We start from the raw sequence: 26,115 nt of genomic DNA, 5'->3' as shown, positions 1-26,115 counted from the left end.
TAACTTCCATGGGCATTAAGATTGCAATCGGAAAATGTTGGTAGAAAATTATTATTGGCGTATAATAAATAAATAAAAAGTCTTTATTTCAAGAAATTAAAAATCCTGGATTTTATGAAATTATAAAAATTGGCGCTTTTATTAATGTCACTACCGGAAAAGTCTTCAAAAAATAATAAATTTTAATATTAAGTGACTTTTGATTGTGCATATTTTGTGCATATTTCGACCATTTTTCGTGCATATTTGCATGGATATTTCGGCACTTTGATCGTGCATATAATCCGATGTCATTAATAACTTAGGAATTCGTAGACATGTGAACACATCTTTATGATTATGAGATGTTCGTCCCTCTAATTATTGAAGTTAAATCTATGAAATCAAAGAATTTTTTACTTTTATAAGTAGTGCAACAATAAAAATGTTTAAATAAAAGGTTTTTGTGTTATAAAAACTCCTTTAAATATGTTAAATATTACTTACTCATGTAAAAAAATGAAAAATAACCTAGTGGTTGGGTCACATAGTCACACTATGGATTAAAAATAATTGCTACTCTTGTTGATCCTTGAAATTATCTAAATTTTTTTTAATAAACAATTAAATATGCATTTCACTAGATTAAATTAACGAAGAAATCCATTTATTGCTGTATTTTTTTGTATTAAATTATATTTTACATTTAGTCGCACAACGGAATCTGTTTCGTCGAAAATTCGATTTTGTTTCAATAATATCAGAATAATATAACGTTTTCAGCGTTCTTTTTAACTTATTCCATTAGTTCAATATTTTTCCTTGTATATGACATTCAAAAAAAGGTAAATAAATGACCTTAAAAAATATAGACATATTTTTGCAAGGGTACACGTTTTTTTGAAAATGCCCGTGACTGTCGATTGTCGAGTTCAGTCGATCGAAAGACGAAAAGTGAGATCGAGAACACATGTTTGCGCTACAAATAAACGTGTTTTGCGTTGCCACTTGCCGTGTGCCCGAGCCCCAAGGTTACTGTTATGTACTCAGTTGTATAAGTAGTGTAGGCTAAAATTCTGAACTGATGATATTATACTAGCGGGTACCTAAAATTTTATATTAAGTAAACTATAGTTTATTACATTATCGACACCTATAGTTTCGAGAACAAGCAGGCGTTTGTACATCTTTGCTAAATAGTAAATATCGAAATAATATTTTAAATGTTGACTAATTACACTTCGTTATACTTACAACGAGGTTACTTGATAACTTGATATTGTATTAAGTTTTACTGATTATTTATCCGGCTGCTTTAATTATAAAAAACGTAATATTATAATATTAAAAAAGCTATTTAATTTAATATTATAATAATATTCGGTGCAGCGTTGTACAACTACACAGTCTGCACACGACGAGCTATGCTTCAACAATGAAAATAAATTTCATGAAACAACAATATGTTTTACCTCTTTCTAGCTTAAGAGCCTGTTATCATAAGAGCGACAGAGCAAAAATATATATACATCCCTCTCCCACTTGTAGGCGAGCAACGCGGCCGTCAGTGACCCTCCGAAACGTGTACTTTCGCCATTTTGTTATCATACGTCACGGTAAACGCTGCTCCTGCTATGATAGCGTTGTAATTATTTGTGTGTTAAAAAACTTGATTTTGGTATACAAATTATGCTAAAAGTGTGTGTGCTTCGTTGATGGTAATGAAGAATAGCTCAAAATACATAAACATAATGCAGGTTAGTAATCAGTAGGTCACGTTCGATATCGTTTTTACTGCGATCATTCGTTACTAAGCTTCCGAGTTGTGTGGACGCCGCGCCGCGCGCGTGCTATATAAAGTCTCTACTGAAATATTATTTATATAGTAGTTCAGAAATGTTGAATTTTCTGCTACTATTTATTATTTTATTAAGTGGTAGGTGGTAGCAAAGTTTATAGGTAAAGTTTTTCATCAACTAAAATTATTTTGTAAAATATAATTTAACGGACGATTGGAATTTGGTACGGACTTTGGAGCATGGTGAATGGTGATATAATAAGTAATTAATAAATTTTTGCGTCCGACTTATACAAATGCTGCAACGTTAGTGACATATCCATGAGTCATGAGTCATGACGGTCCTTACGCCATAGACTAGATTCTCGGACAGAATAGATTTATAGACTAATTAATAATATTGTATTTCATTTATTTTATGGACGAGAAACATTATAATTTATAATATAGGTATCGATCGGAAGTCGGAACCGGCGGCGCCAGTAATATAAAATTAAAAGTGCCATCTCGTGGCACATATCAAATATCAATACGTTCCTTGTTATTATCATTTTATCAGATAATAATATTATATTATTCGAAACGAAAAACAATTGCGAGTACTTAAAGTCTGTCAAGAAAGTGAAGAAATTAAAAAGTGGCAACATCGTAGTGTCATCCCTTTTTTCTTAGATTGATTTGAAAGGGATGACACTACGATGTTGCCACTTTTTAATTTTTTCACTTTCTTGACAGACTATACCTACTTAAGCTATGAATTCAGCGATACAAAATACCTACTACTTTTTATTTAACATTTTAAAAATGGTTGTTAAATAAAAAGTGAAAATAACAACTAACAAGGAGCGTGTTATGTGCCACTAGATGGCGCTTTTAATTTCATATTACCCTCGCCGGTCCCGTAAGGGCCTGTAATTCACTTTGATTAGTGCATTCAGCATTGAGATACATATCAATGGATTAGTGCGAGTGCAGTTGATTAATGATTAGGAGAAATACAAGGATTTGCACTAATCAGTCGCTGTCCACACTTACTTTTCCTGCCTAAGCACTAATCAGTAAGTAAGCAATTAATAATATTATGAAATCGTTTTCTTATTGGGATAGGATGCACTCAACTTTAAGGTTCTTTGACAAAATGAAAGGGAAGGGCGCCATGTTTAGGTCTTTGGTGGGGCTAATGGGTGGGAACTGGGAACTTTAAGATTGTTCGACAAAATGAAAGGGAAGGGCGCCGTGTTTAGGTCTTTGGTGGGGCTAATGGGTGTAATTAGTGGGTAATGGGTGGTATTACATACTATTTTTTAAAATCTTTCATTTAACTTGCTCTGTATGTATGTAAGTATGTATGTTAAGGTGGAATTTTGGAACTTAATTTTGAAGTAGATGTATTTAATCGATTAAGCTGAAATTTTGTTTAGGTGCACGTTTAGTTTGGATGACAATGCACGATATGGTTTGTGACATCACTCTAAATCCAATATGGCCGACATCCAAGATGGCGAAATAGTTATTTTATATGCAGTCCCACAATATGGATGAACCCATGAAAGGGCTTTTTGAGAGTAACTCGAAAACTATTTTTATGTCATTCTACATTCAATATGGCGGCTCATTCAAGATAGGGGAATAGTTATTTTAAATGCAATTCTGCAATATGGGCATCAAATAAAAGGGCTCATTGAGAGTTAAACTCGAAAACGAATGTACATAATGTCATTCTACATCCAATATGGCGGCTCATCCACGGTACGGGAATAGTTGTTTTTTATGCACTTCTGCAATATGGGTATCAGATGAAAGGGCTCATTGAGAGTAACTCCGAAACGAATGTAATATCATTCTACATCCAATATGGCGGCTCATTTAAGATAGGGGAAAAGTTATTTTTAATAAAAAATATCCACAGCCGAACATATAACCTCCTCCTTTTTGGAAGTCGGTTAAAAATTTACACCCTATTACTAAGACTTTGATGTCTGTCGGTCTGTCTCCAGGCTGTATGTCATGTCGCTATAGCTGGACTTGTAAAATTTTCACAGATTGTGTATTTTTGGTGCCGTTATAAGAACAAATACTTTAAAAAAATATAAAGTTAATATTTAAGGGCTTCCCTTAAATATTAACTTAATATTTAGCCAAAACGGCCAAAAAAATCACGTTTGTTGTATGGACAACAAAAGTGATTTTTTTGGCCTTTTTGGCTCGTAATCTATAATGCCAACAAGTAGACACTTGAAATTTTCATCATTCAATTTCATCAAAATCCTCAATTATATGTGTACTTTAATATTTAATAATAAAATTAAAATAAAATAAATAATTAAGTGGGGCTCCCATACAAAAACACATTAGCCTATTTTTGCTCTATCCGTTATAGAACGGATTACGGAACCCTTCGTGCGCGAGTTTGGGAGTTGAGAGTTGCGAGTCGCGACTCGCACTTGGCCGATTATTTTGCGCTTTTGTAAACAATTAAAAATTACAGATTTACACGCCTTATTTGATATTTGACCTAACAAATAGAAATGATTGAATATTTATTTGCTCTTCTGCGAAATTACAATATCATGATAGCGTTGGATTGTGGTCTAAAGTTTGTATGCAAAATCTTTGATTCAGTGCTGATTTTGACGGAAATAATTGATATCATTAGTTTATTTTGAATTGCTATTAGTTCTAATTTTTTCCTCTGCGGGTATTTGAAAATACGCCATCAGTTTTAAAATGTTTGAATAGGCACTTGAGTACTAATAGATGGCGCAAAATTTTCACGTATATTTTTGTATACCTAAGTAATCTTGGCATTTTTCCTTGAATAGTCGTGATATAATATAGCCTTTAGCCTTCCTCGATCAATGGGCTATCTAACACTGAAAGAATTTTTCAAATCGGACCAGTAGTTCCTGAGATTAGCGCGTTCAAATAAGCCCTTTCAAATAATTTCCCCCCGTTTTTCCACATTTTCCTCTATTTCTCCGTTTCTATTAGTCTTAGCGTGATAAAATATAGCCTATAGCCTTCCTCGATAAATGGGCTATCTAACACTGAAAGAAGTAGTTCCTGAGATTAGCGCGTTCAAACAAACAAACTAACAAACTCTGCAGAATTATAATATTAGTATAGATTAGATTTGTGTGTTGTGTTGTGTGAACCGGAACGATTGAATGATTCATTTTATAAGCTACAAATTGTTTCATTACATTTGCAAGGGTCTGTACTCTATGTAAAATAATTGACCAAGTGCGAGTCGGACTTGCGCATTAAGGGTTCCGTACCATTATTGAGCAAAATTAGGCCAAAAATTGTGTTTTTTGTATAGGAAAAATTAAAGGGGGGCCTTAATTTTTTATTTTATTTTAATATCATTATTAAATATTAAAGTACACATATTATGTAAGGTCAGGTGGGGTAAGAGAAACTTTACTGGTTTTTGAACATTTTGGCCTTCAGCTATCAAAATTATACATTTATTTCGATATTAATTGAAACAAATCTTCGCTTTTGAAATATACTTACATTTTTTTTGACACTGAACTAGATTGTACGTATAATTACGGCACAATTTAGGAACAAAGCTAGGTCATAAAAAAGTTCCTTTTTCCCGAGATTTGGGGTAAGAGAAACACTCGATATTTTAAGTAATTACTCATGTTTTTAAGTGTTTATATAGCATGTATTAATCACTAGCTGTTGCCCGCGACTTCGTCCGCGTGGACTTCAGTTTATAGCGCGCGATGTCAACAAAAGTGTGCTCATAATATTTCATTTTTTAAAATTAAACTTTATATTTTATGCCAAATTTTAAAGCTTATTTAGCCCCCCAATTACACAACTTTACCCATAAACTATTTATCATTGATAGATTTAAGGTTACGTCACTGTATATAATATAAGTACTGACTTATTAAATAACGTAAAAAAGGAATAACAATAAAAAAAAAATCAAAAAGAAACCAATGTATGATGATACCACCTCTTATAGAAAGATGTTGGGCAAGAGTTAGCGCGATGTAAGAAACGCACGGCGCCATCTAGTATGAATTTTTGGAACTAACTTAATTTGAACAAATTTTCGTATTTTCACCCCCTTACAACCCTTTTTTCCAGTAAAAAAGTAGCCTATGTCCTTTCTCAGGCTTTAGACTATCTGTATACAAAATTTCATTACAATCGTTTCGGTAGTTTTGGCGTGAAAGCGAGACAGACAGACAGACAGAGATACTTTCGCATTTATAATATTATATTAGTATAGATTTTCTTTGAGTTAAGAGAATGAAACCTTCCCTAGTTTAAAATAAGGCCTTATTTAGGCTGAAAGCATACAAAAACGAAATTTAGGTAACAGGAACATATAGGTAAGGTCAGAGGTGCGAAACTTTTTCTGGAATTAAATGAATGTTTTAAAAAATAGCTTTTCGCCCGCGACTTCGTCCGCGTTTTGGTTATATCGCGCTTGGCACAATTTTTCAAACCATGAACCACCTTTAGTGTCAGTAGTTAAAATGGAGCCTATGTCCCTAAGCCCGGGTATCAAGCTTTCTTCCAAATTTCTTAAGATTGGTTCAGTGGTTTAGGCGTCAAAACGCAACAGACAGACAGACAGACAAAAAGACAGATTTTCGCATTTCTACTTAATATTAGTTGGTATAAAACTGTAGGATAAACCTTAACCTTTTGTATGGGACCAACTTTCGTACTCGAGAGAAAAAATCTACTATTTCATACATTTTGGCCACAGCTGATCGATACTTTTGTATGGAACAGCTGACTTTTTATTTCGGGTACGAAAGTTGGTCCCATAGAAAAGGTTGTTCATACACATAGGTTCCCATAGAAAAGGTTGTTCATACACGTAGGTTCATCTTACAAACCAGTACTTAAAATTCAGCCGGTATTTTAGCGGATTTTAAAAATGTTTGTTACCCCTTGAAACCAGGAAAGAGGAACATATGTTTCTCTTAACCTGGTATAGCCGTTCCTCTTTCCCAGCTTGCCATTTTAAAGTTTATGTTTTTATTGACCTCGAAAAAGCACTAAAACACACACTATAAACAATGCAATACGTAGAAAATAAAGATTAAACGTAATAATTACACTTTCCTTAGCAATCAACCGCAAAACTGATGTTTTTAATATTTTAATAACACAAACAAGGAACACTGTCTGACTTGGCTATTTTAGTTTGAAAACAGATTTTTTTTCTCTCTCTTTTACTCGCTTAGTTGCCGTGTTGTAGCTTCATCTATCATCTATCCAAGAATATATGAATTACGCCTAATACTGTTTTATTGATGTAGTCACCATGGAGCTCGGCGTTATAGTTTTCTTGTTATTAGTAACAGTCTCTCTTCCCCCCGCGTCCCTCTTACCCCACCTGACCTTAACTAAGGACTTTGTAAAAAATTCCAGTACCTACCTGTTGCCATTATTGCTATACTGACCCACGATTTAGAGGGAGAGATGGGGTGAGGGGGGAAGGTTTAGGAGAGGAGAACCCCCCGTAACACTCCTAACTTTAGGAAATAAGCCCCTTAGGCAGCTCCGGCTTTTTTACAGAATACAGAGCCAAACATCGCAGTCCAAGATGAGGGTGCGGTTGAGAACGTCGAGCAGGCAAAGCACGCTCAAGAGGCCCTAGCACCAAAATACGATTTGGAGAAAGAGCTGGCCGGCAGAACTCTGGCGGACTGTGTCCATGAAAGTAAGTTTTACCCGTTGATCGGAAAGTATGGGTTGAAATTATAGACGCGCACGCGCATATTCAAACCAAATAACGGCACGTCTGAATAATGTTCTTCCGTTTTATGCTGTGTAATACCACAGCATTAAAAGTTAAACACCTAATAAGGTGTTTAACTTTTAAGGCTATCACACTTACAAATGGGAAAGATGATAAATTATGGCTTGAACAGAATTTAATGTAAGCAGTCCCCTAGACGATCAAAATCACGCTTCGATTTTATTGAACTGTTTATTAAACATTAGATTGAAGGCGCGCGATATTCAATATCAACAGTGGTCAATAATATTAGGTACGCATTTACGTGATATTATGCGATTGCTCGTCTAGGAGTAGGGGCCCGCGGCTATGAACGCCAGTATGTTAAAAAATTATAAGTCATATAATAACGCGCAGTTTTTTTGGTTTCAAACTGAGAGTTTGGTCTGGCAGACTACGTACCTACACGCGTAGAGTGCTGTTTTCGACTCCCATTTTAAAGAGCAGTTTGTTTAATAAGATAAAGGGAACCAACGATAATATAGGCAGCTCACAACTTTAATATGAAATATCGTTCGTGAAAAAGAGAAGGCCTTTAATTTTTAGGTCTCTTCGGTGGAGTGAGGGTAAACGGGGTGGGGTGCACGTTTTTTTAAATATTTTATGCCTATCGCCCGCTCTACCTTCGCCTACCGATCTTAAAGATGTGCGTGGCCTACACCAACATTCCTATTTATTATTTTCCTTATAATATAACTGAGTATAATAAGCCATCTTTACAAAGACAATGTAGATTTGAATATATTTTAGCATTTAACTTCGGGGAATCGAGCTTGACGGACGTGGATAAGTTCAAGAGGCGACTGATACGTTCCATTGCCCGGTACACGTTCGTGGACAAGATGCCGCAGAACGAGATGTGGGAGAAACTGCGCAAGGACACTGACTGCGACTGCTTTTTGCTCATGTAAGTTTGGAGAGAACAACTACAAAGATAAAACAACGTGTGGCACTCGATCATGCGTGCATGACAGCACGTAAAGAATGTCATGTTGAATTACCGTCTAGGGAGCGCTTAACAATTTGTTTTACCCAGCCTGGCAAGTTAATGCATACATATTAAATACAACTTCTCCAATCTACATAATATACCTAAAAGAAACAAATAAATTTTCTTTTATCTCTAAAATTACTTACGCTTGAATAAGAGGCATAGTTACTTATCTCTTATCAGTTCTTGAATCGTATTATAATAATATATCTCTAATATGTAATTCTAATGCCACAATGTTTGTGTGCGAACTTCAAAACGGCTCAACCGATTTTAATGAAATTTTGTGTGTATATCTACTATCAGAGAAGTTGATTCCTAAGCAGATGGCGGACCTAGGTAATTTGGTTTGGTAACTGATCGTTATCTTTATTTTCCCGCATTCAGTCATTAGGATTCAGTCTTAAGTCTTGCTTGATATGTTTCTTCCTTTCTTTTCTCACAGGAAACGTATGCGAGCGTTGACGTTGAAGAAGCTCAAACGGCTTCTAGCTGCGGAGGATGAGCTGGAAAACGTGACGAAGGTGGCGCGACTCACCACGACAGACTGGCTGCTGTTCGACTTGGTGCTCGTCCACGAAAACGTCGATCTCATCGGAAAGGTTGCAATTTTATCAAAAAACTAGTTCACGCCCGCCACGTTGTCCCATAGTTTATCGCACGGGAACATTTCCCCAACAAAAACTATTCTAATGTGCCCTTTCCCCGGCTCTCAAAGTATCTCCATACCGAATTTAATTTCTAGGGGTATGTGATAAAATATTTATTATAAAATTTAATTTAAGTAATATTCGTTTTAGGATTCCAAGTCGGAAAAAACCGTGGAACCCAAAGTTTTGACTGAGCTGTTGGAATTGGTTAGTAAATATAAAATTGAAAAATATCAAGAGTACAAGTTAAGTCTCACCACAGCATGGTTGCTGCTGACCATCGAATACAACAGTCGGTGAGTATTTCTTGTAGTAACTAGTAAGATAATGCAACTCCGTTGCGACTTGTGCCAAGAGCCGTTTATCGAAAACCGTACACTTTTTACGAGTACTTGGGCTATTGGACCCAAAAAAATTGGACCTAATGGGTCAATGGGTCAATGGGACCCAAAATAGCAGTTTGCATAGCAGTATCTGACCATAAAGCAAATTGTGTTGCGTGTAAAAACCATAGATAAAGTATTATAGTATAGATGTAGTCTTAGCCCGTCATCGCGTGGCCATTTTGTGCTTATTTTCATACAAGTACTGTGCGTATATTTTCTTGAATATTTCTATTTGTCGATTATTTCGAAGCACATTATGATACAGGAAAGAAAGTCAATTAGTTCATGATATCGATTAACTATAGTTCAAGTGATGAGAATCCGTAAACACACGTAAAAAGCTATGCAATTTTTATAGCCAAATTATTAATTGATGTGACATTTTTAGCACTAATGCCTTACATAGCACGAATAAGGGATTAATATACTTATAAATTATCTTTTTAGCTAACAAAAATACCGATTGAAAAGCCCAAAAAACGTTGTTCAAAACTTACGTATTTAATGTTAAATCCACGTGTTTGAGGCATTCTTTGACCATTCTTATGGTTTATTAAATAATAAATTAGCGGAACCACAAAAATCAACAATATCTAGCATGAAATGTTGACTAAAAACCTTTATTAACACTTTTATTACATGAAATATGCCGTCCGACTCCTTTGTTATGTCCTAGTACGTAGGACATAACATTACACGCTTTTGACGCTTAAACAACGATATAAGGCTCTCTCCAGTATATAGTACCTCAATGGTAAAAACGGTACTTAATAATGCGTGGCGCCCAAAGTCCTCACCGCATTTTGTGGTGTCTTGTCATGGCTCGTGGGAAATAATCTGAACTTTCATTTTTGGTTTGACATAAGCTCTATAAATCTGACATTATTCTACACATTAAAATAAAGTTAATTAGTAGTCGTTATGCCGAATTATAGCGCACTAGCGGCCAGCGGCCGCATGGCGGCCAGGAGCGCGTACCGCGTAGTCTATGGCGCGGGCGGTTTCATAACCTCAATGGCCGCCGCACCCTAGCTGTTGCAGCCTGGCCGCTAGTGCGCGCCCGGCCTAAATGTCTCCGAGTGCGGCCGGGAATATCTCGGTCAAAATCGATCGATATTAAAAATATGGGACATTATTGTTTCTCGTTACATCTTTTGCTTTTGCGGCGAGAATGAAACCATAAAGCAAAGCTTAATTGCAGAGGGCGGCAGTGCTCGCCGATGCTGCTGCAGCGGCGCTGGTACCAGATGAAGCAGGTGACGCGGCTCAAGTTCTACACGTTCTGGTACTCGTACCGCGGGAACACCACCCGCCTGCAGCAGGCCTGGGACAAGCGCCCCACGGAGCTGGAGACCAAAATTGCCAAACGGTAAGAAGGGAGGTGTCAGGACGTAGGGCACCATAGTTCATAGGAATATACGTTGGGGAACAAAGTGATAATACTTTAAGCCTTAAGGCTATGGAAGTGTTAAGCCGCCAACCCACCGCGGCGCACGCTGTGCATGGCCACGCGCACGCGTGGACGTGCATGGGTGATGGGTTTATTTCTTTGACTTGACACAATTCGTGCGTAGCGTGTGCGTGGGTTGCAGTGGACACAGTCACATATATTTTCTTACAAAGCGAAGCTTGACGTACGTGCGTAGCCTTTCCGTGCGCCGCGGTGGGTCGCCTTTATAGTTCACTGAAGCCACAATAGACATAACGACCAGTAGTTCGACTGCAAAGAAACGGACAGGTTTCAATATCTGTCAAATTCGTCGGGTTTCACTAGGATTATGAACGGAATGTGCCTCGCGCTGGCTGATATAATTTATTTTTAAATATTTAAAATAAAGATTTCAAAATTGGATTCTGACAATTTTAATCGCATGTGCCAAAACACAAACAACAATACGACCAAATAGGAACACGTCCATCGAATATGTCATATTTTTAAATTCGTGGGTAACAAGTTAACAACCCTAGCGACGATTTTCGTCATAACACGTCAAATTTAAAAATTTCAACATCAGTTCTAAGTCGGCATACTCTATCATTCTGTCTATTCTGCTGAAGCAACGCTGAAAGGGTTTCTTTTTGACTGACTTCCAAAAAGGAGGAGGTAATACGTTCGGCTGTACCAGAGTAGACAGAATTATAGAGTATGCCGACTTAGAACTGATGTTGAAATTTTTAAATTTGACGTATTATGACGAAAATCGTCGCTAGGGTTGTTAACTTATGTTGAGCAGCTAGATTGCGTGGCAGGCGGTGAATGACTTTGCCCAGGATGTCATCACTGCAAAGGAGGAGGCCGAGCGCAGGAGAGAACGGGAGGCGTTCGACCCCTTGAGACGGCCGAGGAGAGGACGCGCACCACGTAGTGGCCGCAGTTCTTTGCCTTAGCTAGGATACTCGGGGTGGTAGAGTGGGGACACCGCCGCCCATTGCACCGAGTTCCAGAGAGAGCCGTGATGCGCATGGTGCTCCTGCACATCGCGGTCACCGTGTGGGCTTTTCTAGGCCACCTCGCGAGGCGACCTAGAAAAGCCTGCATGTTTTGATGGGTCTGGCACAGACAACCGTTGGTAAAGTTGCGGTGGGTTGATCGTGCCCGTAACTTTGCCTAAGCGGTGAGTGGAGCACCATGGGGTTTTAGTGGGTAGTTCCTCGGAGAGTCCCACATACCCCGGCCGATGTCCCCAATCCGCCGGAGATGCGTAACGCATTTCCCTATGTAAAAAAAAAGGGGTTGTTAACTTGTTACTTACGAATTTAAAACTATGACATATTCGCTGGACGTGTTCCTCTTTGGTCGTATTGTTGTTTGTGTTTGGCACATGCGATTGAAATTGTCAGAATCCAATTTTGAAATCTTTGTTTTAAATATTTAAAAATAAATTATATCAGCCAGCGCGAGGCACATAATAATAATAATAATAATAATAATTTTTATTTGCAAAAATATGGTACAGAGGGTGATACAATTCAAGCAGTGTTTCACATATTTTGTCGATTTTTCGACGTGCAAAATGTTAAATAAATGTTAGTCAAGTTATTAGAATTTACTTACAGTTAGTTCGTTAGTTTTTACATAATTATCTACCTATTTATATATCAAAATATTCATATTAACTAATTTAAGTTTACATCATTATTTGTCAAAGTTTAAGTTAGTATCATAATAACCATTCAGACCTAATGAAAATATACTTATTACAATAATTTCCCCCTTATATTATGTCGAAATTAAATTTCGACATAATATAATTAACATTCCGTTCATAATCCTAGTGAAACCCGACCCGACCCGAAATTTGACAGATATTGAAACCTGTCCGATTCTTTGCAGTCGAACTACTGGTAGTTATGTCTATTGTGGCTGTACCGTATGTATCTTTTTTTTTGTACGTTCAACGATTACTCAGCCGTCTATGGTCCGATTTTCAAAATTCTTTTGTGTTGTATATTATGTGAGGATTAGCTCGAATTTGGTACCATGTTCACAAAAGTGGTGATCTGATGATGGGATCCATGAGGAATCAAGAGGACTCCTTAAAATTTGTATTGAAACATATAGTGATTTCGATTTTTTCTGAAGCTTTCTAGGTAAAAAGATTTCGCACCATGTTAAACCCTGGATCCGAAGATACCCAACAGAACTTTTGAAACCTTATAGATACAGGTTCGGGAGTTTTGGCGTAACCACTGAAAGCTTAAGCCAATATATTAATTTGGTTAATCATCATCATCACATAAAGACCCAATTATTAGTACTTTTTCTGATATTTTGCATCGAAGCTGATGTTTTTGATGATTATTTCGCTGTTTGTGGACCGATTTTTAAAATTCTTGTATTGTTGTATAGGATATAATCTAAATTTTGTATAACAATTATGAAAGTGGTGATCTGATGATGGGATCTATGAACAGTCGAGGTAGATCCTTGAAATTTATTGAAAATCAAATGGCGGTGTTAAGAAGTTGTTTCTAGTAAATTAAACATATTATTATGTTACAAATAAGTGAAATTTCAGACAAAGATGTCTCTTGATCCGAAGGCACTGAACAGTACTCCTGAACCTTTAAAGATAAAAGTTTGGATAATCGCTTAGATCAACAGCATAAGCAGGGCTCCCAAACTGTGCGCCGCGGCGCCTTGGTGCGCCGTGGAAAGGCAAGAGGGGCGCCGTGAGTCGACCCTCCATCCCTATCCAAAACCACAAATATTTTAAAATAAAAATATAATACCTATTATTTATGCGAAGCAGATAGATGATTAAATATTTATGTATTATGATTTACCTACTTAACCTAACTATAATCATTATAGATGTTTACTTATGTCCCTTTTTCTAATAGCTAGGTAGTAGGTAGTAGTAGAGTAGGGCACCGTGACAAAATATTGTGACGTGTAACTGCGCCGCAGGCTGAAGAGGGTTCCCAACCCTTGGCTTAGATAATTGCAAGCATTTACCACAATTCCGCTTACAGTTATAACATAATATTGTGAATATTATGTAGTTATAACATTCGTAGTGGTTATTTACGCATGAAGCCTTGTCTTGTAGATAACTAAAAAGAGCAAAATTATTATTTTTTAACAAAAAATTTAAACCGACTTCCAAGGTAAAAACAATATTCTTAAAAATATTATCTTAAGGGTATGAAATAATTCTTATTCTTCATTAGCGCCTTTTTCGAAATTCGACTAAACCTCAATCAATTTTGTTCTTAATTTTGAAGTCGGTACTGGGCACTGGCTAAGTTCTATCATCTATGTCAAGTATCTCAGTTCTGGGCTGGTACCGACTTTAAACAAATGAAAATTGAGAACAGAATAATTGGTTGAGGTTTAAGGTCACAGCACTCGAAATAGCTGTTCACAGCATATGAACTCGAAAAGGGATTGGCACTGTATCGCCTCGAGCCGTTCAATATTGTTTACGTATGAAACTCCCTACTGCAACGCACACTAAGCGGAACCGTAACGTAATCGCCTCGCATCGGAACAGGCTCCGAACCGGGGTGCGACGCGTGGTGGTCAACTAGCCGTCAACCCGCTTACGGCTTGTCGTCCACCCGCTTACGGCTCGTCGTCCACCCGCTTACGGCTTACGTCTCTCCGTACTCAAGCTTACGTTACTTCGTCCACCCTTGCCCCTTTCCCCTTCCATGCCTAGCTGTAGCCGAGTTGACGTGCAGGCGCTACTGATACGAGTACGCTTTGGTTAAGTGCATACGTTAGGTTGACGGCGAGGCGAAAGGCGATACGGCGACGATCCCTTTCCGAGTTGATATGTGTCAAATTTAAAAAAGGCGCTAATGAAGAATAAGAATTATTTCATACTTTTTAGATCATATTTTTAAGAATAATGTTTTTACCTTGGAAGTCGGTTTAATTTTTTTGTTATAACTTCTAGGGGAAGGGGGTGCATGACGGGGACGCGAGGTAAGATGGGGTCACGCAAGATACAAGAAACTAGATTCTTACGAACAGAAAGCAATAGACCAATAGGAAGCCATACTCGATCAACCATCAGCGCGACAGAAACAGCGACTGGGAGTTCACGCGTTTTTTGTTTACAAAAGAAAATCACGTTGAGTGCCTCCGATCTAATTTCACGCAGTTAAAAACGTCCTTACTGTAAGGTAATTATGACTACCCAGTCTTTTCTCGTATATGGTTGTCAGTGTTTTTTACTTTGTTGTGGTATAGTTGGACAAATGTTCAGTTAATATTTTTTTTGAGAAATTATTTTTTTCTAAGTCAGTTTGGGGTAAGACGGAGTATTGGGTTTTCTGAAATCATCCGAAGATTTGGTAGGCTGTCAGCTTTGTGGACGTTGAGCTCACAATGGTTGTGCTGGTGTGGATGATGAAAACACCCAAGAAATTCATATTTGTATTTATTGTGATTGGATTGACCTACCCCATCTTGCCCCATTTTCATTACCCCATCTTACCCCATGGTAAGGGGCAAGATGGTTTTCCGAAAGCTCCTATTAAATCATTTATTTAAAAAAAATGGTATAAGTTTATCTCCCAAATACTATGCCAAATTGTAGTCAGATAAATAAGACATTGTGCCATAAATAAATAAGCATAATAAACGTAATAATTATACTGTATTTTTGGTATTTTCCTTAGATACCCCGTCATGTTCTTCCCCTATGTTACTACGAGAAATGCCCCACTGGAATGAATTGACCCATACAATAATTTAAAAAAAAGATCTTTCAGCCCTGCTACTTTCACCGACTCTATACAAGAGTTCTAAAGTTAAAAGAATTATCACGTTGTTATTGTAACACCTTGCAGATCTTTTAGAAAACGTGAAAAGACAAAAGTCATTTCAATTTTCAAGGCTACGAAGTAGGCTACGAACTAGCTACGAATAATAAATTTCAAAGTAACAGTTGATATTCTCTCTTATGCTCAGTACTCACATACCTACGGTTTTACTCGATCGAACAATCACGTAGAGTAAAAACCACGGCTTGGGCTTTCGTCCACACATTCAGCATTACTCGATAGTTTTACTTCAAATCGAGTAAAAATTATCGTGTGGACCGCAAAACTCACACGCTTGAGTATGGCTTGAGTAAAGACTCGCTTCGAGCTAAATAAATAAATCTAATTTCCTTCGAACTTACTCGACGCGAGCCGTCGACCTTTTCTCAACTGTAGACAGGTAATAATACGTGATATTGCACAATAAAATTGATCGTCTAGGGGCCCGCTTACTATGAACTATAGACAATTATTACATGAACCGTACCCTACAGCGTAGTGTGAAAATATATCGCTAAGTACTCTGCACATACGGTATTATTAGATAGTTTTACTACAAATCCAGTAATTCGATGAAATTAAATAAATTTAAAAATTTCCTTCGAACTTTAGTCCGGCCGCACATTGTCCGAATTCTGATCAGAAACAGTAGAATTTCGCCGGACCGCCACCCCGCACACTATCCGAAATATCCTTCCGGCGAGTTCGAGCTCACTCGGCTCAGTACAAAATGTAAGAGACAGCGCGGACGTTCAACTGTTTCGTATCAGAAATTTCGGACAATGTGCGGCCGGGCTTAATTCGACGCGAGCCGTCGAGCATTAATCAAGCGTGTGAGTTTTGCGGTTCACACGATAATTTTTACTCGATTTGGAGTAAAACTATGGAGTACGGTAATGCTGAATGTGTGGACGAAAGACCAAGCCGTGGTTTTTACTCTACGTGATTGCTCGATCGAGTAAAACCGTATGTGAGTATCTACTTAGCATAACACCCGTTCCGTAACTAGAACGAGAAGCACTTCTAGAAACTTTTGAAATGATTTGGAAAATGGAAAGCAACTTCCGTCGCCCATGGACACTCGCAGCATCAGAAGAGCTGCAAGTGCGTTGCCGGCCTTTTAAGAAGGAACAGGGTAATAGGGGAGGGTAAGGATGGGAAGGGAAGGGAATAGGGGAGGGTAGGGAAGGGAATAGGGTAGGGGATTGGGCCTCCGGTAAACTCACTCACTCGGTGAAACACAGCGCAAGCGCTGTTTCACGCCGGTTTTCTGTGAGAACGTGGTATTTCTTCGGTCGAGCCGGCCCATTCGTGCCGAAGCATGGCTCTCCCACGTATATCCCTCGGAGACATGCATGTACTTACTTTTATTATCGAAGCAGCTTACTTCTCAAAGTAATGTCAAATGTGTACCTTACGCCCTGGAGTTAAGGCTGAATTTGTTATGTTTAATTTTGGTGACATTGGTGACCCTGACGTGGTAATGATTTTGATGAATGTAATTTGCATAGTAGCATATGCTTTCAGTTCTTAAAACAGCGCCTACACCCGCGAACTTGTATTTATAAGGAATCCGGAGTTCTCTTAGTATCTTCGGAACCATAGTATACCTCGGTGCAAAATCTTGCGTTTTGGTAGCATATGCTTAGGATGCTTCTTATAAAACCAAAATCAACATAATTATTATGTTTCCATATAAATTTCGAGGAGTTCCCTCGATTACTCATGGATCCCATCATCAAGTCACCACTTTTGTGAACATGGTACCAAATTGGAGTAAAACCTAATACAACAAAACAAAAATTTCGAAAATCGGTTCACAAACGGCGGAGTAATCGTTGAACATACACAAATAAAAAATTAAAAAAAAACCACAGCCGAACATATAACCTCTTCCTTTTTGGAAGTCGGTTAAAAATTATTTTGGTATTACGTATGTATGAGAATTTCATAAACTTATAATATACTTTTCGATGGCACCCGGCCTCTTAAGTTAGGTGAGCACAAAAATTATAATCAAGGCATACCTACGTATGTAGGTACTTATAAAATATCAATAAATTCTCCAAATAATATCGTGTGATATGTTTGTTTCAGTTTTCCTCATCTCATAATCCAGCCATTTCGTGAGTGGGAAGAGCTGGTCGCCAACGAGGCGGTTATTCTGAGGGAAGACTTTGTATGTACTAGCATAATTATTATTTTTTATAATTTAATATTATTTGTATAAGATGATTAGTGGATAAAGAGAATTACTATTTTTTTCCTATAAATTGTTACATACCTACCCGGTTATCCACTCATGTCTTCAATGATGAAGTAGGTAATGTTAATAAATTATTATGAGACTAAGGTTCGCTTGGAGTATAAAGAAAGAGAAGTCTTGAAAAACATGTTTACATCTGGAAATTTTCATGCCAAATCGTTTTTTCTCCCCCGAAACAGCACATATGCCTGATTTCATAGAAATACTTGCAGTCGTTGCACTGAAATAGACAAATTAATGATTATTTGATTATATCAAATAATCATGAATATATCATTAAAAGATAAGATAAAGAGATATAAAAATATGTATTATGTAATGTTTTGAGTAAATTTAATATGTTTTAAATTTTGGGTTCCACTATTTTAATAATGTTATTTATTTTTCTTTTTCAGGAGAAGTTGACTGTGGTGGAGCCTGCTAATAACAGTAAGAATACTATTTATTGGCGTTTGGTACTAAATAATTACATATTGTAATAAAACTATAGGCAAAACCTTTTTAAATAGATTAAAAAAAACATTTTACACCACTGCTTTTCTAAAAGAATATCTCGGGCACTTCTGTGAACGTAAAATTTCTAAAACTTTTGTAAAAAAATATCTAGGGTGAACAAGACTAGTGATTGGACAGTACTTGTCATTGGATAGAGCACAAAACACTATATTTATTAAGGATGCTACCTGTTTTTCTTAAAAATCAGGCGTTCTATTACTTTAAAAACAGGCATTTTTTAAAACAACCGTAATAAATATTGTGTTTTTATGCTCTGTCCAATGACTAGTACTGCCCAATGTACTAGTCATTTACTCTACTGTGATTTATTACAGAAAACGTCGACGATGTTGAAATAATTGAAACGCCGGTAGAAACTATACAAGTCGACGAGGATTCTGATGTTGATGACATCGAAACAACGCAAGAACAAGGTGTTAAGCTAGACACAGATGCAACGAAGCAATCAAACGGCGGGGAACTAGGTGTACGCATTGTTAATGTAAAAACTGAACCTACTGATAATAATCCAAACAATATATCACCGAAACATGAACAAAGTTTAGACGAAATGAATCGTATTTCACATAGTTCAGACATTAATTATAATGAGGATAATGAACTTTTGCCTAAAATAATGAACGTTACCGGTGGAGTCGAATTGATAGAATCAGACGATGAGGCTGATGTATTAGTACCGCATCATGATTTATCTAAAGATAGCAGTGAAATGAAGGATAATAATAAAAATACAGAAATTAATACACCTAATTGTAAAGTCAACAGCGAAGATGGATCCAATATATTATGTTCTATGTCAGATAGTAATAAAATAACTGATTTTGCTGATGACAGACAAGATTTTGAAGTGCAATTTGATGATTTAATAATTATAGACGACGGAATTGCGATAGAGGACGACGGCATAGAAGACGAATGTGAAGGTAATAAAGTTTTTCTTTTTTATTTTTAAAATTATTATATTCCGTTTTAGTATTAGTTGATTATAATCTCGATAGATTTTTTTATGAGTAGTTAATGATTACAATAGCTGAAAATATAATATTGTTAAGATTTAAGAGCGTTTGTGTTTTTCGCAAACTATACTCAAAGTGGAATTGACGAAATTGAAAACATATTTATATGTTTTCACTATGAAGTACTAAGTATAATATACATATATTATACTTAGTATTTATATATGTATATTATAGTAAGTATCGAGCCAATGGCGCGAGAGCTGTATGGATTGCTCGTGAATGCCTACCTTAATACGTTTATAATGGTAGGGGAGGGGAAGGTGCTATTTGTGTAGCCACTCGAGCGTCATGGAGACCTAGTAGGTTTTTTATATTAGGTAAACTGATACAAAATAAAATAAGAGCGTTTTCCTTATTTTAGCGGTGGGTTCAGAAAAAGAAAATATATTGAGAAAATTGCCTATTTAGGTAAATTATAAATATATTTTGGACAACAAGGACTAAGTCATTTAGTTTAATGCAAAATAAAATATCTGCGAAGCTTAGTTAGGAAAATATGAAGCTTTATTTTTTTATATTTTAACAATGATATATTATATAAAAAACTCAAAGCAGATATGTTACTACCGCGCGCGTTTTGAAGCTTCAAATACGACCCAATTGGGTCGTCTTTTATTTAGTCTGTCTCTTTTATGTAAATGGCATTTCGTATCTTTTGTTTCACTTATCTGTCAAATTTGTCAATGTTGTTCGGAAGAGATTTAAACTGGAAAATAGTATGAACGTAACAGATCTGTATAAGTAGAATATCATTGTATTTTAAAATATCCCTACAGGCTTAGCTAACCTTTGAATCGTCAGTGCTTTATATGGAAGCTTCTTTGGGGTATACTAAGAAATATTCCTTATCTTAATCTGATATTGAAATGTCATCGGATCTGCCGATGACATTTCAATATTAAAAAAAAACTTGTAACCCATCACGTGAGAAATCTGATTTCTATACCGTGATAACTATAGTTGGGGCATTTTAATAGGCCACATTTGACAACTGTCAGAATAATCTCCATAGTGAGGTGAGCTGCTTAAAACATCGACCAAAACGAATAAATCGATACGGACTTGAAATAAAATATTTGAATTTTTTATGTTATTTGTAAAACCAAAAACGAATTCCTGTCTTATTATTACTTTTTCTTTTGTAAATTTAAGGAGCAAAATAAGACAAGTACATAATTAATAACAAATTAAGCATTTATTCACTTGAAATATCAAAACTGTTAAAGGTGCCCAAATGCCCAAAGAAAACCCATAGTAGATTGAAATAATTTATATGCAGCAAAGTAGACCATTAATAGTAGATTGTAAATATGTAACTCATTTTATTCAAAACCATAACCGAAACGGATAATTTGAAAAAATAAATCTGAGATTTTGAGACAGCGCTTTGAATCAACTATGTAGTTTCTTCCTTTGTTAAAAAAAAATAAAGTCAAAACCGGCCAAGTGCGTGTCGGGCCACGCGCAATATATGAGGTTCCGTACTCCGTAGTACCGCTAGTTTTTGATATTTTTTGAATGGTCAATGAATGTACATTTTATAACGTGTTATACATTACTAACAACATCATCTCAGTTACGTTTTTAAAGGAATTTAAATTATAAGTCCCTTAAATACTTTTCCGAATAGATGACAAAATATTTATTTTTTTATGCCGTCGTTATAAGGCTACCTGGCTCAATTTTGATGAACTGTCAAATGTGGCCTATTAAAATGCCCCGACTATAGACACATGTCGGAAGCCTATACAAGCTTAATCTGACACGCTCGAGCTTGTCCCGAAATCCCCTCTTCCTCTCCCCAACTATAAACGGATAATACGGAATGACAGACGAGGATAGCGGATCTGTTAGCTGTTATACGCTGCGAAAATTATTTTATTACTGGTAGCGTATTATACAGCTGAAGTAGAATTAAATTGAATACTTTTATCAATATAAGAAAATCCTCATTTTAAACCAATCAAACGGCGACCTCTGTGGCTCAGTTGGTGCGCTATTGGTAGCTCAAGCCGGGGTCGCGGGTTCGAATCCCGCCGACGGAACAAAAAGTTTTCAAATATAATAAAAATCTTAAATATGTGTATAGTATAAAAGTATTAAATATATTTTCGTTGTCTGGTACCCGTAACACAAGTCCTTCAGGTACTTAGCACGGGCCCAGACTGACGTGGTGAGAAGCGTCCATAGATATTATATTATTATAAAAAAACTGATAAATATAGAAAATAATTAAGGTACATCTTATTATTTTATGTGTAAGTATCATGGATAATATTATAAGTACCCAAAATTAATTTTACAGATATGATACAAGTGAAACCTGAAACTGATCAACCCAAAGAAAATACATACGAAGAAGAAGACACACCGAAATTCGATTTTAAACTTTTACTTACACCGGTAGTTTACACTAAAAAACTTGACGATATGGACGTATTTAAATTCATTGATTTCTCAAAGGTTAGTGATAAAAGAATAATTGAATGTTCTTATAAAGAAAGTAAGCCAGTAGATATCCGAGAAAAACATAAAATTAGTAAAGGTTTAATGAGTAAAAGTGTGGAGCAAGAAGTAATTCAAGATAATATTGCTCAAGCCAAATCGGAAAGAAACGTCAGTATTATATCAGAATTGGAACATAGTACTGATTCTTCTAATCTGATAAGTGATCATCAAAAAATTAAATACTCGAGTTGGCTTCTTCAAAAGCCTAAAAATCGTACTTACAACCCAATACAACTGTGTAAGAATCCAGACTTTAATACTAGATTAAAAAGACTTAATGCAGGTTTTCTGATGAGCGAAAGGAATAGATTGATGTTAAAAGAATGTAAACCTTTAACCGTTGACCTACATAAAGCATTTGAAATTAAGATGAGTGATGGAACACTGTATCTACAAAATAGTAAGTTTACACATAATTGTAACAAAACTCTTGATTCGCATTCTTTTGTCGAATCTAAAACTATAAAAACACTTGAGAAAAATGTAGACTTTTTACAAGAAATACCCAAAAACGAACACATCACAACAAATGTTGATTTGAAGTCAGCTGAAAGTAATCACGAAAGTAATTTAAAATATGAATACACAATAAAAAATAAATCAGAAGTATTACTAGAAACATCTCCAGAAATAGCAAATCAAATACATCCTTTGCAAATGATTGAAAATGAAAGCAAAGAAACAAAGTTGAATAAAAATATTCATCTCAAAAAAGATGCTTATGGATCATCTGCAACAGAAACAAACCAAAACCAACAAAATTCATTGAAACACAACATTTCGGGCACAAAATGTTACAAGGAAAATGTTGACGAAAAAATTGAAGCTAAAGGATATCAATATTCAATAAAAAGAGAACACATGCAAGACGGCATAAACTCTTCTACAGAAAAAGTTGTTAATGAAAAAATTGAGGCTCAAGAAAATAATATAAGCTTAGAAACAGAACAAATAGAAACTTGCAAAGACATTTGTGACGTAGACGATGTACATAAAATTGAAGAGGATATAATTGAACCCCAAGAATCAGAACCAACAAATTACAGGAAGGGAAAAAAACAGTTAAGCAGACTACAAATACAAAGGTCACTTAGCAAGTTATTCATGAAAGTAAATTATCGCAGTTCAACAGCTTTACCTAGCCGAATACCTCTGAAGTGGGATGCTAACTCAAAGCCTACTCAGAATAATATTAAAATTAGTGACGCGTACGGCGACGCTCTGTTAGCGTCTTCGACTCTAGAGAAAATGATTAATGTATTGGCATATCAACCAGTTGACAACAAACTAAAAAAACACAAACGTAAGAAGGTTTTAGAGCATTTGACTGGACAGAAAATACCTTGGAAAAAGAAAAATTTAAACAATGTGAAGGGTAAAAATATTGACAATATATCAAGTGATGAACTTAAGAGTGCTGAAGATATTGATAAAAATGATAATATTGGAACAGAAGCAAATGGTAAGGTTAAAAATATAAATAATGTTACCAAGGTTAAAAAGGACAAGTCCAAAGACAAAAATGGAGTTGCGACTAAACAAACGAAAAGTCGATATTGTTGTTGGGCTCTAGAAAAATTATTAACTAACAAACAACCGGAAACTCCACATTATTGCCCCCATCCAGTATGTATCTGTTGTTGTAGAGATCGCCTTTTAGAAAAAACATTGCAAGATAAAAAAGCCATTGGACCAATAACAAAAAAACGTAAAGTACCAAATACAGAAAATAACCTTCCTGCTAATAAAAGTAAATCCAAAACGGACATCGAAATTAAAGACCAAGTAACAGCTGAACCTATGTCAATTATTCTTTCTGATGATGATGAAGTTGATGCCAAAGACGACAGCAATATTGATGAAGCTAATAAAGTTAATGATTGCATAAATGTTGATACTGCCCTTTCTAATTTGCAAGAATTGGGTCATTTGAATGAAAGTAATGATGGAGAATGTTTGTCAGTTCAAAGCACTGTTCCGTCAATCCAGATTAAATTTACTAGCCCTAACCAGTCAACATCATCTACACAAACAAGTAATTCCAGCTTTTCCCAAACCTGTAAAACTCGTGTTTTCGCACGAAATTCATCTAATAATAATTTTAACACATCCAAAACCATAGAAATACCACCTCTTAGAGTAACTTTTGCTTCAAACAATCAAACTCCTAAACCAACTGGCCAAATGTCCCCTTTCAGTATTCAGCTAGAAAATGCGAACGTGACTAAATCTAACAGCAGAAAAGACCAGTTTAAATACAATATCTTGCCACACAGTACTGAGACATCAAAACCTATTTTCCTAGGTGAAAATAAAATTTTGCTTTATTCAAAAGACAAACCTGAGTCAGCAATGCCTAAACAGTCATCACCAATGGAAGGAGATTTATCGAGTGACCCATTCACTCAATCTCTTTTACCACCCGGAGTCCAAATTGTTCTATTACCCAGCGGCGAGTTGGCTCTTTCCATTCAGCCCGGATTAGAATTCAGTAGTGAAGAAATAGCAAAACTGTCGGATATACTGATGTCTGTTCAACAACAACTTACAACATCCGTAAAAAATAGTTCCACTACAGGAAATTCTGAAACCATAGGACTTGTCACTCAAATTGCAAATAATGAAATACCTTTACAAACAAAATCAAATGAAACCATTTTAGAAACAAAATCAAGTGAAACAGAGCACCCTAAAGAGCTTGTCAGTATTAATAATGATGATAATAGCCAAGGCGTTGTTAATATCGTTCCTCATGATGCTGAAAGTAATGCTATTGATAAAAATCCTGATGACAGAGGAATTATGCTCGAAACCCAAAGCCTGCAAACTTCAAATGATACAGATTCTCAAATCAATAAAAAATCAATACTATCAGATCTAATGGAAATGTCTGGCATTTCCGAAAAAGACGCCGTTACAGAAGCTAAAGCACTAAATACCTCTAAGAAAAGTCCAGTGACTCCTGTAATCTCTTTGGCTCCAGAAATGGGACTAAACCAAACTGAACTTGGAACCAATACTCAAAATAAAATTTGTCGAAGTCCTACAATAAGCGCATCACTAGAAAGTCGTAAAGAGCTATCAGTAGTTTCTTCTTTCGATGAACTAAAAAAGTGTCACGAAAAAAGTTGTCAATTTTATAAAATGGATATAAAAACAGGAGAAATATATCCCATAAATCTTAAAATTAAGAAAAAACCTTTAGCTCCCATTAAGGAGAGAAAAGGAAAAACTTTAACAACTAAAGTCCCTAGTGCGTGTATCGATTTGACACAGGATCAAGGCGACGAAGTCGAGAAAGAAACCGAACCAACAGTAGTTGAAAAAGGAAATGTTAAACCCGTTAAGTTAATTCGGACAATTCATTCAACGGGTTCCAATCCTACTAGGTCTATAATATTGGAACCGAGACAAACTTCATTAAGATCACAAGAACCAAGCCAACTTGTTAATATTTTAAGATCGAAGAGATCTCTATTAAAACGTTATTTAGATACAGGTAATGATTCAAGTAAACCTACAATACTCGAAGGAGAAAGTGAGAACGGAGGCAGTCGTTCGCCCCATTCCGACTCCGAATCCGATGACGAACCGTTGGCTAAGAAAGCATTGCGCAAACGTGATGATAATGCAACTATGGTATATTCACCTTTGACAGAACCCAGTGAAATTAGTGGCCCGATAGATAGTATAGAAAATTCTTTACAATGTACGGAGGACGTAATGGACGAGGAACTTATGGACCCCGAATTTATGGACCCCGACTCTGAAGGCGAAGATGAAGGCTGCATTCTAGGGGTGTAAGAAAATCGTAAAACTTTTAGGATTGTCTAAATCAGCCATTTTCAAAGAGTGCCCGCGGAGCCCTGGGGCCAGGCCTTGTAGTAAACATAATTTCTTTTTATAAATTACATCAGACACCAACATAGACACAATTCATTCAA

At 36.1% G+C, this 26,115-nt stretch overlaps 1 protein-coding gene across 1 annotated transcript; it reads left to right on the top strand.

The window, feature by feature from the left end:
* Positions 1-1,592: 1,592 nt before the first annotated feature.
* On the top strand, positions 1,593-26,115 carry LOC121726988. Its single transcript, XM_042114688.1, has 10 exons — positions 1,593-1,736; positions 7,337-7,481; positions 8,310-8,466; positions 8,996-9,152; positions 9,351-9,496; positions 10,788-10,955; positions 17,960-18,041; positions 18,524-18,557; positions 18,959-19,567; positions 21,969-26,115. The coding sequence occupies exons 1-10, from the start codon at positions 1,695-1,697 to the stop codon at positions 25,973-25,975; spliced, it is 5,547 nt and encodes a 1,848-aa protein (XP_041970622.1). The 5' UTR covers positions 1,593-1,694; the 3' UTR covers positions 25,976-26,115.

The sequence above is a fragment of the Aricia agestis genome, chromosome 1 (assembly GCF_905147365.1).
Source record: "Aricia agestis chromosome 1, ilAriAges1.1, whole genome shotgun sequence".
In the NCBI taxonomy this organism is placed as follows: Eukaryota; Metazoa; Arthropoda; class Insecta; order Lepidoptera; family Lycaenidae; genus Aricia; species Aricia agestis.
Note: the sequence above shows the minus strand (reverse complement) of the source record. Positions and strands in the feature narration are given on the sequence as shown.